This window comes from Rhinatrema bivittatum, chromosome 2 (genome assembly GCF_901001135.1).
Source record: "Rhinatrema bivittatum chromosome 2, aRhiBiv1.1, whole genome shotgun sequence".
NCBI classification, from domain to species: domain Eukaryota; kingdom Metazoa; phylum Chordata; class Amphibia; order Gymnophiona; family Rhinatrematidae; genus Rhinatrema; species Rhinatrema bivittatum.
The window spans coordinates 267,333,615-267,350,443 of NC_042616.1; the positions used below are offsets into that span (position 1 = coordinate 267,333,615).

At 45.2% G+C, this 16,829-nt stretch overlaps 1 protein-coding gene across 7 annotated transcripts in view; it reads left to right on the forward strand.

The window, feature by feature from the left end:
- Nucleotides 1–16,829, forward strand: part of ANLN (anillin actin binding protein) — a 212,424-nt gene that overhangs the window by 150,534 nt on the left and 45,061 nt on the right. For 2 of the 7 annotated variants that reach the window (XM_029589491.1, XM_029589493.1), the window contains exons 14-19: nt 630–815; nt 4,132–4,258; nt 4,490–4,538; nt 4,654–4,710; nt 5,082–5,144; nt 6,269–6,310. In XM_029589491.1, coding sequence (XP_029445351.1) covers nt 630–815; nt 4,132–4,258; nt 4,490–4,538; nt 4,654–4,710; nt 5,082–5,144; nt 6,269–6,310 — 524 coding nt within the window. The remainder of the gene's footprint in view (nt 1–629; nt 816–4,131; nt 4,259–4,489; nt 4,539–4,653; nt 4,711–5,081; nt 5,145–6,268; nt 6,311–16,829) is intronic. The other 5 variants (XM_029589494.1, XM_029589496.1, XM_029589495.1 and 2 more) reach the window with 3 other exon arrangements.

The window sequence follows — 16,829 nt, forward strand, 5'->3', positions numbered from 1 at the left end:
GCCACTGTTGGAAACAGGATATTGGGCTTGATAGACACGTGGTCTGACTCAGTCTAGCAATTATGTTCTTAGACTAAATTAGCCTGAAGGGGGCCCCATGTGTACACATGTTAATATAGTGTGCTGCACATGCCCAGAAGGATATGCATAATGTTTTTATAAACTCTGAAGACAACTTTCTGTGCCTGGCACTATCTGATGTTGCCCATGGTGTGAGGCTAACATTATCCTATCCTCAGTAAACACCTGTTACAGATAAGCTGCCAGACAGTAGACTTGCTTATGGGAAAGCTTATGCTTATGCTCAGGAGCTTTGTAGGAAACTACAGAATCCTCTGACACTGTGTGGGGCCCATCAGTGGTGTTCATTATTATTCTGTCATTGGAACAATTAAAATGGTTAAGCTTTTAACTTTATTGAAAATTAAATAATCTCTGGCTTCCTCCTCCTAAAGACATGCTTTATGCTTCCTTCAGTCTTTGGTATGATGCTACAACACTTTCAGTATGTTATAAATAATGGAGCAGAATATAAAAAAAGCTTAAATGTAGGATATTTGGAAATGTAGATGGTTAAATTCTGTACAAATAAACTTGTGATCACTTAAATTTTTTATTTGATCTCTTAGCTGAAAAAAGAATGGCTTTGCTTACTGAGCTAAATGAACTGAAGAATGATGGACTTCAAGGTCAAAAGTCAAGTAAAGCTGATCCTACATCTAGTGACTGTGCTCCATCTCGAGGGTGCATTTCTTTATCTGAAATGCGCCTGCCTCTGAAAGCAGACTATGTCTGTAGCACAGCTCAGAGACCAGGTAAGACGGCTTTCTTGACAAATGCCTCACTTAATTGATATAAAACTGGATAGAGCTGTTATATTATATAGTTAATTCAGCCTATATAAAGATCCAACCCAGAACATGGTTTATCTAGGGGCAGTGAATTTTCTGTTTGTTGCTACATTACCCCATATTTTGATCTCCACTGGCTGTTTTGAGCAAGGGAATAAAAAGGAATGTCCAAATTATTCACAAATGCTGTAGTAAACTATGATTCTCTGTCCAACACATCAGGCCATTAAAAACAACACACACAGCATAGCATAGGAAATAAATTGAAGGCTCTCTGTTCCTTCCCCTTTCTTCTTAAGTGTGCAATTTGTATTCCAGGTTTTCTCTCTGAGCTGGCAGTTTGACATGGGCAGTGTTTGTAGTAATTTTTAGAAGCAGCACGTCCTTAATGCAGCATTATGCACTTAACTGAAGAATGTACTTGGCTGAGGTTCCAGAGGGAGCCATGGTTCCTCATTTTGTTTGCTGTTGTGACTACAAACTATCAGATGCAATAAAACCTGTGGGAGAGCCGGTGCTCCGAGGTGAGTGCCCGCTCTCCCAACGCGTTCCCAGGCACCTCTCCTGGGCACGTAATTTTGTATTTAAATTAGGGCCCACACTAATGAGGCGCTAGGGACACTAGCATGTTCCTAGCGCCGCCTCATTAGCCGGAAGCGGTGGCTGTCAGCGGTCCGAGAACAGACGCTTAATTTTATCGGCATCCGTTTTCGAACCCGCCAACCAGCAGGCAGCTTTTTTTTTTTTTTTTTGTGGGGCCTCCGACTTAATATTGCTATGATATTAAGTCGGAGGGTGTACAGAAAAGTGCTGTCTATGGTTAACGCCTCCTTTGGGCAGGCATTAACTTCTGAGAGTAAAATGTGCTGCCAAGCCGCACATTTTACTTTCGGTATCTCGGGCGACTAAATAATAGGCTCATCGACATGCAATTGCATGTGAAGAGTGCTATTAGTTTTCGCAAGTTTGGCCATGCATTTTCAAGGCACTATTACCCCTTACAATATAAGGGGTAATAGCGCCAATATAAGGGGTAATAGACACGCGTCGAAAACGCATGGCCAGACGGATACTAAACAGTGCGCTCGGACAAGCAGGATGGTAGTCCTCACATATAGGTGACATCAAATGGAGCCTGGCACGGAAAACTTTTGTCAAAGTTTCTAGAAACTGACTGGCACACTGAGTATGCCCAGCATGCCACTTTCCGTGCATTCACGTGAGGTCCCCCTTCAGTCTTTTTCCGCAGTGTAGTTGCCTCACGGTTTGTGGAGCTCTGCTTCATTTTTGCCTTTTGTGCTTAAAATCGGAATTTTTCCCTGTTCCATCGACTGGTCCCCCTTTGTGGTCAATGTCTCTCCTCGGCTCGATAGGTAAACATTTTTCCTCTTTTTTTTTTTTTTTTTCCATGGTCGATTCCTGGTCGATTTCACAGTCTATTCCTGGCATCGGTCTTGGTGGTCCCCGGTCATCAACCGCGTGTCTGTTTTTTCATGGCGTCCGACTTTCGTCAGTGCTCCATGAATCATGTCCATCTGATCTGCATGAGTTTTGCATCCTCTGCCTGGGGGCCTTGCACGACGTCTGAGGGTGTCAGCTATTTGACCAGATGACCCCCAAGGACTGTTGTGTGTGACTCAATAAAATGGAGAAACTTTTCGGTCCCAAAAAGTCCGCTCCATCCACACCCACGTCTGAGTCCTCGACACCTGGGGGTCGATGGGAGCCTCTCAATACACTCCCCCTCAGACTACATCTTTTAAAGACTGAAGGGAACGGTGATCGGTCTTCCATGATCTCACCGGTTTCCGGGACACTGGGATCCTCTGCCTCCTTGGTGCTGGGGAAAGACCGGGCTGAGCGCACAGTGGGAGATCCCGCAAGCATAGACACCAGCCGCCATTGGCGCATGGCTCTGGTTCTGGTATTGGCGGTTGCCATACCACCACTGAAGTGACCCCGTGGTTCATACTCTATAAACTTGGGAGTCCAAGGCATTCCCCACCGATATCTGTGCCGGGCACTGTGCCGCCTTGGAGCTCCGAGGAGGCACCAGGGATGCCTCGTCTCCCTCCCTCAGCGCCGGCCTCACCGGACTTTCAGGAGGAGTTGGAAAGCAGAGTGCAGTGCTCCAAGCTCTGAGGATCGTTGAGCTGCCACCAGTGCCAGGTCTTCCGCCATCTATTTTGGCGCCCCTGCTTGAGCGTCTGGATGTCCTACTCTGCGCCCTGCCAGTGCCCGAGGGACCCTCTGTTCCCCAGCAGCCACCAATGCCTCCCTTGGGAGCAATTCCCATCATTGGGTCCTCAGAGGAGGAAGATGTGGCCAGTGCTGCGGTCCCGAAGCCTCTGTTCCCCGAGCCTTTGCCTTGGCCCACTAGTCTCCTGTGGCCCCCGGTTCCCCTGTTACTGATGGGACCGACTATTCCCACGGTGTCTTCTAGGCCCTCAGAGCCAAGGGCTAGAGATTTCCACAGGCTTTGCCTGCGTAGATCCCGCGATACTCTGTGAGGAAGATGGCCCTTATGACCCGTTCAGACAGCTTTTTGCATACCAGATTCCTGCTTAATAGATGAGCTAAAGCTTATTTCACGAAGTAAGCAGCCAGAAAAAAATAACTGAGCCCAGTTATGCATATTTGAGGAGTGAGGACCAATATATGGCATAGTTTAATAGAGCTTATGTATATTTCAAAGCTGTATCGGACAGGATTGTCTATAGTGCTTTTCCACATTTTTCTTTAAAGATTTAACCCTTGGTTTTCAGTTATGAACTGCCACACTGGTTTATAGAAAAATATAAATTCTTAAATTTTGTGTTGGGAGTATCTTGTGTTTTTGTCTAGTTAGGGGCTGGTATTACAAAGGAGTTGTTTGATATTTTCTTATAGTCCTACCAGAACAGTCAGGGTGTATGGGTTTTTACACCCTATCATCAGATGGAGACAGAACAAAAAGTTTTACTGGAAATGATTCTTCTAAGGAACTGTGCCATCTGCAGTCTCTTCAGTATTTCACCAGCAGATGGTAGAAGTGTCAAACCCTGCAGTCTGGATGAAGGGCTTCCAGGGGAGTTGGCAGTAAGGCCCCCTTGGTGACCACCTTTCTGGCTTGATCTCATTTGCTGAGGTGGGATCGAATAATAATGAAACTAATTTTATTCTCCTTCTCCCAGCTATTAACAGTGCAATCTAGTGGCCCAATAAATACCATAAAGCAAAATGTTAATCAGTTATTTTGAACTTAATGAAGCTCATGTTGCCATATTGAATCTTTCCTCAGATTCAGCAAATTACTACTTCTTAATAATTATCAGAGCTGGAGCAGAAAACATGGTTGCAACACCCCTAGCAAGTACTGTGACTTCTGTAAAGGGAGATGCTATTACTTTTCCTACCGCATTTACTCTGTAAGTATAAATACAGTTAGAACCAGGTTGCCAGTTCTTCTACAGACTGACAAAAGAATGTTATGGATTTGCCCCTACAAATTTGTAACTATTTACAAAATTGTGTGTGAAAGCACATTCTTTGGGTGAATGCTTTTTCCCACACACTTACAATTCTAGTTTAAATTTGAGCTCTGCATTTTTAATGCTTGTTTGAGATAAAATGCACCATTTTATTTTCTTTTTTTTTAGGAAAGATGTGTCGAATGACTTTGAAATTAATATTGATGTTTACAGCTTGGTATGTATTTACCTGCATATTGCAAAATTAGATGGCAGGGAGAATGGGTATAGATGCCATAATTTTGGTTTTCAAATTGACTTCAATTATTTTGTTTCACTTGCCCACCCAACAGGTACAGAGGAAAGAAGGTGGGGTCCTTGACAAGAGGAAAAAAGCTATTAAATCAAAGGTAAGTGAAAATGAGGCTTGAAAGGACTGCATAGTTGTTTACAACTAAATAGAGGCAAATAAAAATGAGAAGGACCGTAATTTTGCAGTTTGTATCTTAAGACTTCCACTGTCTGGTGTATAGAAATGGTATTTTGAAGGCTTTTGCAGTTATCAGTTTGTTACATATATTTCTAGTGGTTTTAGTGACTTTTTTTGTTCTTTGTCTTGGTATAAATTAGTATGTGTTTGGGTTTTTTGGGGGGGTGAGGGCTGTTTTTTTTTCCTCCAAGTTTATTTCTTAAACTATTGTAATGGTGCAGAATGTTTAGCTGTATCCAGCTAGTGCACAGTAAAAATAAAAAAATTCTCAATTTTTTCTTTCTTGTCTAGCATCTCTGCAGAGCTCCCTGTTTTCCAAAGCTTCGTCTAATACAAGAAATTTTTGTCTTCTTGGTACGATTCTTATAGTATACTTGCCCCTAAATTCATGTATTGTGCCAGTGCCCTATAACTGCCGCAGAATTGGTTACTGTAAATTTTCCAAGCATTTGAATTGAAAAGGAAAAATGTGAACAATTGTATATTTTCATATTATCTGGAATCAAAAATTATATTTTTAGATCTTTTTTCCTGAATAGTACAGCAAGTATTGCGTGCTGGATGCAGTGCTGTATTCCTAAAACACAAACATTGGCAATTACCTCCTTTTAGGGCTTATTTTAATGGGTTTATTTAGATTCACTGTTTCCTTCTTGGTTTTTGTATATTGGTAAATTGGGTGATATCAGTGGGTACACTGCACTATGGTGAGAGATTGTCACACATTGCATAGATTAACTTTGTCCTAAGGAGACACAGCAAGATTTTGTAATAAATTTGTTTATGGTGTCTGTATCAAATTATTTATGCTTAATGTGTTAAGAGCTTTAGTTCATTGTCCACATTAGCCTTATGAAAGGAGGGGGAGATCATTTGTTTGATGTCCCTCCATTTTTGGAATGCTAGACTTAAAACAAAAACATTTGTAAGTTAAATTAGTGACTCACAAATCTATTCCAATCCAAAACACAGACAGGGCATTGCTTCTGCTGCCAGTTCCAGGTCTGGACAGGCTGCCTCCCCCCCCCCCCCCCTTCCCCCTCCGATTGAGGGTGGGTTTTCATGGATTTTAATCTTTTACAATTGGTATCTGTGATTGCACTAGAACTTTAGTATACTGTATTTACTAACTCATAACACCAAAAGAAAATTCCATGTCAGTGCATATGTTTTCTATGCCACTGCAAATAATGTAACAGTGAGTAGATTTGCTGGGGCCAAGAGGCTGTTTTTGAAACAATGATCTCCTCAAATTTTCCAGTAATGTGTGTCCCTGAATACACTTTTCTGGGTTTGGGTTTTTTCTGTTGTATAGCAGAGTTTAATGTGTGTTTAAATTGCTCTCAAAGCTGAAAATTGATGGTATCTTAACTTGTTACCTAAATGTTGTCAAACTAAACTTTCTCCCCCTCCCACACCACTACCAACATGCATAACTAAGTACTATTTTGTATTTATGCCATCTTTGTTTCTTCTAGGCTATTACACCAAAGAGACTACTAACTTCCATTACTGTAAGTGTAAGTACAGAATTATAATTAATACAGCACATAGATTTTTTTTTTTTAAGTTAGTCCCCTGGTTGGGCACAAAAAAAAAAGTTAACTCCTTTTTGACACAAGCTTCAGAAAGGTGTTTGTTTTTAAGTCAAATCTGCAGTTGTACACTGAAATTTGTAAAAACATCTTTATTTTTATTCTTTTCCCGCAGATAAGCAGGCTGAATTAGCCATGCTCTCTGGGATATCCCCCTGGCAGCCTAATGCGTAAAACTCTCAAAGGATACAGAGCTGTGCTCTGTGTGGCCGTTCCTACGCAATTACCCGATTCCCCTCAGTTTTCGTTCTTCTCGCACAGCTCATGGTTACGGCTAAGTCTCTCATGCCTCTTCCTCTTTTCTCTTTTTCTTCACACATTGTGTACCCCAAACAGCACTTTTCAGTGCTAACATGGCTCCGAAAGGCTCAGGTTTTAAATATTGTCAGTGTGGCAAAATTGTCAGTCACAGACTGACATAATTACTGCTACCTGTGCCTGGGGCTGGACCATTCCCACTAGCCCAGCGACAGAGAGGGCTGAAAGGATAGCGAGGTTGAATCGCCAGTCAGGCTTGTATGACCCAACCCACTGCTTCACGCAGTCGCTGCCAGAGCTGAAATCTGGGAAGCCAGCCCAAGGTTAAAGATCCACATCGTTGAAGCCTGTGTTCAAGCATAGCTGAGTGGAAACCTCAAATAAGGAACAGAGTATTAAGAGTTTGGGATGTAAACCCCCAAAAGACGTGCTGTGTTGTCAAAGTCTGAATCGGTACCACCAAAAAAGACCAAGCATTACACCGATGACTCAGTTGCCCAACGCACTGAGGCGTCTACAGGATGGCAGATACAGTGCGTCATTTTCAGAATTCTGTACAGACACAGTCATCATTGATGCATGTGTCAAACCGTAAGAAGGGATGACTGCTCCTTCATCGGACCGGCCTTCGTTGAAGCCATCGATGCATATGAACAAAGGACTCCCCAAAGGAGGTAGTCAGGCCCAGTGGCACCCAGGTCCGCTGGTGGTATTCACTCTGTAAGAACTTGAAAGGTGATTCCGAGGTAAAAGTCCTCAGGTTTTCAGAGGGATCTTCCTCTCCCTCTTCAAGGGACACTGTACAGGCCTGTTGCAGGTATCTAAGCATAGACATGAATGGCCTCTGTTGCAAGAACCCGTGACGCAGTGACTTAAATCCCATTCAGAGCCGTTATGTGCAATCATGCACACAAAGAGGACCAGATTCCGCCATCGACTTCAACTGTACGATGGACCCCCATCTGGGAGTACCAGGCCACAAGATCCAAAGCTACACGTCTTCCTCTTCCCAAGGAAAGGGGAGTGGCTTGCAGGCTATGTTCCAGATCTCAGATATCCTGAAGAACTTCTTTGCCTCTGCCACCCACCCCTCAGTGAGATCCCCTTGAGTGAGTCATAAGACAATGTCTCCACGCAGTCCCTTCCATCTCTCCCCCCCCCCCCCCCCCTAGTGATGAAGAGATGCAGGGAACCACTAGCCAAGAACCTAGTCTACCAGGCTTGGAAGGAGATGCAAACGCTCCAGCCTCCCCACCAACACCACCTAGCTCATCTGCGGGGATCCCCTTAGACCCACCAGAGGAGCCACCTGAGAAGCCTTCACCTTGTGAGGACTTAACATATTCCAGATTTATCGAGATGATGGGGTCCTTGTTGAAGGTAGAAATGAAAAACTACCCAGACTCGAGGGTGGAAGTGCATGGGATCCTAAAAATTTTCAATGTACCATCAGTGCCAATGGCGCTTCCGCCCCATGCAGTATTGGAGGACCTACTAGATAAGACCCGGACTTCTCTGTTCTTGGGAGCCTCTGTCTTAAGGAAAACAGATTTAAAATTTAGGATGCATAAATCCTCCCACTATGGAGTGGTGCAGCTACCTCATGTCTTCGTTGTGGTCGAATCGGCCATGAAAAGAGCCAAGAAAACAAGGTTGTATTCTAACACACACCACCAGGTAGAGACAACAAACGCCTTGATGACTTTGGAAAGAAAATGTTCCAGGCTGCCATGCTAAATACTAGAATTCAACAGCACCAATTTTATATAATGCAATATCTGTATGAGTGTTTACAGGGTTTGAAACTGGGGAGGCCCTCCAGTACGGATAGGCAATTACAGGCACAGCTTCGTTCTGACATGGAAGAAGGCCTTCATCTCCTCAGAACAGTCTACAAGGCTTTTGATACTTCGGCAAAGATGTCAGCAGCGGCCATCGAGGCCCGCAGAATATCCTAGCTCCGGGCAAGCACCATATGGGAGGATGAACATGAAAAGCTGTCTGACCTCCTTTGAAAGGGGGATAATCTGTTTGGAGAAAGACTGTGTGAAACAGTATCTCAACTAAAAGAACAAAGCGCAGCAGTCTCTTTGCTCATGACACCGATGGAGTAGTACTCCTCCAAACGGTTTTATCAAGCCTATAAGAGGCCATATTTCCAATGACGACAGTACCGACTATTTACTCCTTATCGAGTACCAGCTTATCAAACCCAGAGGCAACAGCCTCCACAGTTACAACCAGGAAGTCACCTGAGAGCCCCATGACAACAGAAGCAGTGTCAGGGCCCAAGCCAAAAGCCACAGCAAACCTTTTGAAGACATGGCCACGGTTCTCAACAGCGGTGGGGGGAAGAATATCCTCCTACTACCAGGAATCGGGCCTTCATAACATCGGACCATTGGATTCTCAGTGTGGTACATAATGGTTATCAACTGAATTTCTGCTTAATCCCCCATCTACCCCATTTCATTCAGTCTCCTGGAGATCGTCAAAATCAGGTTCTTCATCTTCAGGAAGTGCAAGTGCGTCTCGAAAAGGCCATCCAACCACTGCCTCAGACAGCACGGTCAAGGATTTTACTCCCAATACTTCCTCATCCACAAGAGTGGAGGGAGCCTCTTACCCATTTTGGATCTTCTAGGTTTGAACAAGTTATTCAGAAAGAGAAGTTCAAGATGACGTCTCAAAACAATTCTACCATTCCTGCATCCCAACGATTGGATGTACTCTTTGGATCTCAAGGATGCCTATGCCCATATTCCCATGCATCCGTCCTTGTGGCGGTACCTTTGTTTTCAATTGAACATGAAACACTATCAGTACAATGTACTTCTATTTGGCCTATCCTCTGCTTTGGGAATGTTCACAAAATGCCTAGCAGTGGCTGTAGCCCATCTTCGCAGAAAGGGCATCAAGATATTTCCCTTTCTAGATGATTTGGCTTCTAGTATCCTCAAAACCAGAAACTCCTTTTACACCTTCAGCAGAGCATAACCTGCTTAGAGAGATTGGGATTCATAATCAACTACAAGAAGTCACACCAAGTTCCCACTCAGGTGCTCCAGTTTATCGGGGCATTGATAAACACCAAGCTCTGAAGGACTTTCCTGCCAACACAGCAGATCCAGACCTTTCGCAAATTAGCTTCTACTTTGAAGATTCACTTGAAAGCCTCTGCCCATCAAATTCTCCTAGTACTGGGTCATATGGCAGCAGCTCTGTCGTACCGCACACCTGTCATATGTGTCGTCTACAGTAGGGGACATAAGGCTCAATGATCTCAGCATAGCCAGCAATGTCTTGTCAAGTTCTCATAATTCACTCTGATCTCGGACATAGATTGGTGGCTTCCCCCTCAATTCTGGAAAGGGGAGCACCATTTCAAATCTGAAGCATCAGATCACTATGATGACAGATGCATCCACTCAAGGCTGGGGTGCGCACATACTACACCTAAAAACCCAAGGGATGTGGACACTGCAGGAGAGACATCTCCAGATAAACCTTCTAAAGCTGAGAGCTATCAGGAATGCAATCTGTACCTTCGTACGTATCCTTGCAGGGAAACGAGTGATGGTCTACACGGACAACCAAGTAGCCATGTTTTATATAAACAAAGGAGGGTCCAGTTCGAGGACTCCTTGCAAGGAAGCAGTACTAATCCTGGAGTGGGCCTTAAGTCACTCAATTCAGTTGCAAGCAACATACCTGCCAGGGATATGGACCACAGAAGCTGACAGCCTCAGCAGAATATTCCACCCCTGTGAGTGGGCGTTGAATCAAGAGGTAGCAGACGATTTATTCAGGAGGTGGGGGATGCCCTGCATGGATCTCTTTGCAACAGAGGCCAACACAAAACTGCCACGGTTTTGCTCCCTCTTCTCCAGTACATACAGGATTGTCCAGGACACATTTCTTCTACCCTGGACAGAGAACCTATTCTACATATACCCACCAATACCCTTGTTGGGGCGAGTGATACAAAAATGCATCATGGACGAGTCAGATGTGATCCTCATTGCACCAGTGTGCCTACCTCATACAATTAACGATTCACACACCAGTTCACTTAGGGAACCAAGAAGACCTATCACAAGAGGAAGGCGCACCCTTCTTTACCCCCTCCACTCCTCTCTACATCTGCATTCTTATTTCCACTAGGAAACCATCTGCAAGAAGACGTTATGCAGGCAAATAGTGCAGATATTCCAAATGGTGTACCAAGTCAATAGACCTGCTTGACAGCTCTCCAGAGCAAATTGTACATTATCTCCATCTGTTATATTCCTCTGGACTAGCAGTGTCGTCCATTCGAGTACACCTCAGTGCTATTGCAGCGTACCACCTCTCTTCACATGGGAAATCCATCTTGACTCATCCCTTAATATCTCAAGTCATGAGAGGGGGCTATAAGACTCCAACCCCCGTCACTAAGTTGGTGGTTCCTTGGGATGTTAACTTAGTTTTGGAGACATTCAGGCACCCGCCTTTTGAACCGTTGCACTCCACCTCAATGAAATTCCTAACATGGAAAGTCTGGTTCCTGGTGGCCATCACATCAGCAATATGAGACAGTTAGCTACATGCCTTAGTTCCCTACTCTCCTTATTTACAGTTCTACCATGGTAGTCACCCTACGAACCAACTCTGCTTTTCTCCCTAAAATAGTCTCAGCATTTCTCTTGAACCAAGCAATCACTTTACCAACTTTCTTCCCAAAGTTGCATGCTACGGACAGAGAAAAAACCCTTCATACCTTGGACTGTAAAAGAGCTTTAGCTTATGTTCAGAGGATTCAATCCCCAGAATGTAGTTCACAGCTGTTTCTTTGGTTCAACCCAAATGTGCCAGGCTTGCCAGTCTCTAAGCATACATTGGTGAAATGGTTATACTGGTGCATCAACTTCTGTTACTCTTCGCACAAAAATAGGCTCCCAGATGGAATAAAAGCACATCAAATCCGAGCTATGGCAACCTCCATTGCTCACCTCAGATGTGCCAATTCTGGACATATAGAGGGCAGCCGCTTGCTCCTCTCTACACACCTTCACATCACACTACTGCCTCCAACAGCAGACACAGCGATGGGGGAGGCGATATTGTGTTTCGCCACTAATACATGAACTGTCCACCATGCGAAGTGGATTCTCTCGTATACTAGTTCTTTACTCTCTAAAAGACATTGTATAGGCTTTAAGTTAAAGGTGTGCTCTAGAAGCTATTTGCTGAGGACCCCAGGGAGCATGACTAATTCGGCCTACTTATCTGTGGGGAAAAAAAGCAAGTTTACTTACTGTAAATGGTGTTTTCCGTAGTTGCAGGATTAATTAGCCATGCATCCCCACCCTCCTCCATGGACAGCTTTTTTTTTTTCCTTCATCCTACCTGTCTCTCTTCTCCGCTGCATGTAATTGGGTAATTGTGCGGGGATGGCCGCTCAGAGCACAGCTCTGTATCCTTTGAGAGAGTTTTCTGCGCCGGGCCTTCAGTGGGACGTCCCAGAGAGCACGGCTAATTCATCCTGCTATCTATGGAAAACAGTTTTACTGTAAGCAAACTTGCTTTTGCTCTTTATATCATAAGACTGGCAACTGTAGAACAAAAATGCATGGTTTTGGTTTTCTCACCATGGATACTTTTTCAGGGTTTTTTTTGTTTGTTTTTCATTTTCTAATTGACACTTTGTATTGCATTTTGGTGTCAATGATAGTCATTCAATAAGAACATAAGAAATTGCCATGCTGGGTCAGACCAAGGGTCCATCAAGCCCAGCATCCTGTTTCCAACAGAGGCCAAACCAGGCCACAAGAACTTGGCAATTACCCAGAAATGAGGTTAATTGTGACTCAGTGCAGTACTGTGCACTGCCAATTGGAAAATCTGGGTTTGATTCCTGGCTCAGGTCTTCTGATGGCCAGGGCTAGGGATGCTGCTGAAGCAGTGTTCACAGCCCCAGGGAAAAGATTAGCAGTAGTCATGCAATGGCAAATGGCTGGATTTTAAGGTCCTTGGTTGCAGGGTTCCAAAAGGAACCCTAGTGAATAGTTCCCAGTTGAGGATGGTTTGCTGTAATAACTGGGGTAGGTGAGTTGAGCAGGAGTGGAAAATTTCCAGGTGCCAGGTTGCTCTAGTAACACAAAAAAATTGTTGCCTGCTGCTGGCCTAGTCCAAGGAGTTGCTGCCTCCATTGCGACCCAGGCTGAAAATGAAGACATGGTCCTTGTATTTGCCAGAGAGTTGCTGCTTCTGCTGGCAAGCCCCAGCCCAGCAGGAGCCACTGCCATCAGTTTCCCATTCAGAAGAGAAAGCTTACCACTGCAGGTGGGACCTGGATTCCAGGGATTAGAGGCTGCTGATTTCAGCCTGGGTGAAAAGTGATGGGGTAGAGAGGGGTGGAGTGGGTGAGGAGGAAAGAATAAAGACAAAATACTTAAGTAAAATAAGCAAAAATAAAATGGAAAAAGAGCAAAATAAAAATTAGCAGAAAATAGTAAGACCGCACAAAAAAGTAGGGGAAGTATTTTTCTTCACCTAGGACAAATAGGATGGTGGTAGTCACATGTGGGTGACATCATCCAATGGAGCCTGGCATGAAAAACTTTGACTGGCAGACTGAGCATGCCCAGCCTGCTGCTATCTGCATGTCCACGCGAGGGCCCCCCTTCAGTCTCATCTTTACTGCAGTGCAGTAGCTTTGTGGTGGTGGAGCTTCAACTCCTTGAAATTGTTTTCAACTTTTTCAGGTGACTTTTCTGCATCTGGTCCACCTTCACAGTCAGTATCCCTCCGTTTTTGGTCTTTTTTGTCGTTTTTTGCAGTCTATTCCTGACCCCTGCATCATGGTGCCTATCGACTATTAACCGCGTGCCAGCCTCTTTTCGATGGCATCAGGCTTTCATTGGTGCCCCATTGCCCGTGCCCCCATTGCCCATGGACCATGTCAATCACTGATCCGCACGAGGTCTGTATCCTCTGCCTGGGGACCTCACATGATGTCCGCTGGTGCCATTTGTGACCAAATGACACCCAAAGGGTGTTGAGCGTGTCTAGATAAAATGGAGAAGCTCTTTGGGACTCCAAAATCTTCCACTCCTGCTTAAGTGTCCTCGATGCCCAAGGATCATGGGGAATCATTGCCTTCTCTTCCCCTGGCAATCCCACTATCCAGCATCCCTAAGGATCGGGGAGAGGGAGATCGATCCTCTATGGCCTCTCCCCTCCTGCAGACCTTGGGGTCATTGTCATCCTTGGTACCGGGGAAAGACTGGGCCGAGCGCTGGAAGTCCAGAAAACATACACAGGTCACCATCTCGACACTGTTCCAAAGTGGCATCGGCAACTGCCGAGCCGCCATCAAAGTGGCACCGGCCACTGGAGGCCCTATCCTCCAGTGCCCCCGGTAGTCTGAGGCATGCCCCATCGATTACGGTGCAGGATGCTGTGCCACCTTGAGAACACTAAGGTTGCCAGCGATGCCTCTTCCCGCCTCCAGTCCAGAAGGAGCTGGACCGCAGGGTGTAGTAGGCGGTGCTCCAGAGTGTTGAGCTGCCGGCGCCACCGGTGACCGAGCCTTCACAATCAATGCTCGCAACTTTGCTTGAGCATATGGACGTCCTTCTTGGCACCCTACCAATGCAACCAGTGCCCAAAAGGCCCTGGAATGCTGCCTCTGCCACAGATGCCCTCCACCCTAGTGATCCCGGGTCATCCGAGGAGGATGAGACCTCGGGGACTGGGCACTCTTGCCTGCAGTTCCCTGAGTGGCTGCCGCTGGTTCCTTCCAGCTTACCACAGCAGATGCCCTCCTTGATGCTGGTGTTTCTATCTGTGCCTCCGCGGACTTCAGTGCTCTTGGGGCCATAGTGAGAAGGAGGGTCCTTATAATCCGTGGGGCGATGACTCTTCGGACTCATCCTCAGAGTTCTCCGACACCCCCCCTCCCCCTCCCCGTCTCGGAGTCTTCCCCGCCAGAGGAGTGGAGACTATCTCTGCCAGACATCCTGTCGTTTGCAAGCTTTGTAAGGGCAATGGCAGAGGCCATCCCCTTCCAGCTCCTGTCTGAGGAGGATACCAGTCATAAGATTCTTCGATGCTCCCAAGGAAATTGTACAATCACTAACAGAGAACTCGGCATAACTTAAATGCCAATAATATTCGCATAATGTTTTTTATTCACAGTTTTGTTTACAAATTGTGTCATAGAACCAACATGTGCTACATAACACCATATATTAAAACCATCAACGACGCATCATCCTAATATCAAACATACCAACATTCATACTCTCCCTAAAATTGTGACATACACATCTAAATATATACCTTTATAATTAAATATTAACATCACCAGCATAGAACATTATAAATATACCACAAAAGTTATTTTATAATTGGCAAACAGCCTACATATAGCATGTTATAAAAATTTACAATCATATGTTATGCATCTATGAGATATATATTGTTGTTGTGTATTGTTGTGTGTACCCCAACAGGACGCCTGTTTCGCCCAACTCTAGGGCTTCTTCAGGGGAAATATTATCTGTGTTTCAAAAACGCCCGTATGCTATCATCACATCAGTATCATCTCCGTAGTGCATACACATTGTATAACTAGATTGTCAATTGCATAGCAATATTTCCCCTGAAGAAGCCCTAGAGTTGGGCGAAACAGGCGTCCTGTCTGGGGTACACACAACAATACACAACAACAATATATATCTCTTAGATGCATAACATATGATTGTAAATTTTTATAACATGCTATATGTAGGCTGTTTGCCAATTATAAAATAACTTTTGTGGTATATTTATAATGTTCTATGCTGGTGATGTTAATATTTAATTATAAAGGTATATATTTAGATGTGTATGTCACAATTTTAGGGAGAGTATGAATGTTGGTATGTTTGATATTAGGATGATGCGTCGTTGATGGTTTTAATATATGGTGTTATGTAGCACATGTTGGTTCTATGACACAATTTGTAAACAAAACTGTGAATAAAAAACATTATGCGAATATTATTGGCATTTAAGTTATGCCGAGTTCTCTGTTAGTGATTGTATTCTTCATAAATAATAACAGAGATATACGTACTGTATCTTTTTACCCAAGGAAATTGTGGCAGTGCCTATCCATGACATCTTTAAGGAGCTCCTCCATATGTGGGAACACCTGATGTCAATGTCCCTGATCAACAGGAAGGCCGATGCCACCTATTTGGTGCAACAGGCTGAGGGCTTTGAACAGCAGCACCTCCCCCACCAGTCAGCAGTTGTCTGCCCTGAAGAAAGTTAGACATTCCCGGATGCACGCTTCAGCCCCTCCAGGGCGTGAACACAGGGAACACGATGGCATAGGGAAGAAAATGTTTCAAGGTGCCATGCTGGTGGGCCCGCATTGCGGCCTACCAGCTATATATGACCCAATACAACCGCAATCTGTGGAAACAAGTCCAAGATTTTGTGGAGAGCCTTCTCCAGGAGCAGCAGGAATATTACAGCCATTGCTACGCTGGGCCTTGAAGCGCGTAAGGAAGAGGCGAAGTCCACCTATGATGTGTTCAAAACCGCATCCTGCCTGGCCGCCGGAGGTGTTGATGCCAGACAGCTGGCTTGGCTCTGAGCCTCAGGACTCTGGCCAGAGGTTCAAGACAGGATCACAGATCTCCCCTGTACAGGCGAGAACCTGTTTGGGGACAAGGTGAAGGATGCCATGGCGCAGCTGAAAGATTAGCATGATACTCTTCAGCAACTCTCCACCAGTCCCTCAGAAGGCCCTTCCTTCACCAGGAAGACCTCTAGGCCGGGCTCTCGGAAGCCTTTTTACCGACCGAGGAAGTACTATCCACCAGCTTCCCATGCTCGCCCGCCTCTATAAGTTTCAGGGGTCGCGGCTGGCAGCAGCAGCCTCAGGGGACCCAAGCAGCCCCTCAGCAGGCCCCATCTATACAGGCTTTGACTGGCAGCGAGGGGGCACAAGCCAGATTTCCCCGGTTGGTGGCAGGCTCCTTTGCTTTGCCCACCGTTGGGAAGCGATCACTTCGGACAGTTGGTTCCTCTCCATTGTTTGCCAGGGCTACTGCCTGAACTTCAGCAGGCTCCCAGAGACCACTCCCCCATGTACATCAATGGGGTTCACCCGCCCATCAGGTCATCCTTCAATCGGAACTTTCCGCAC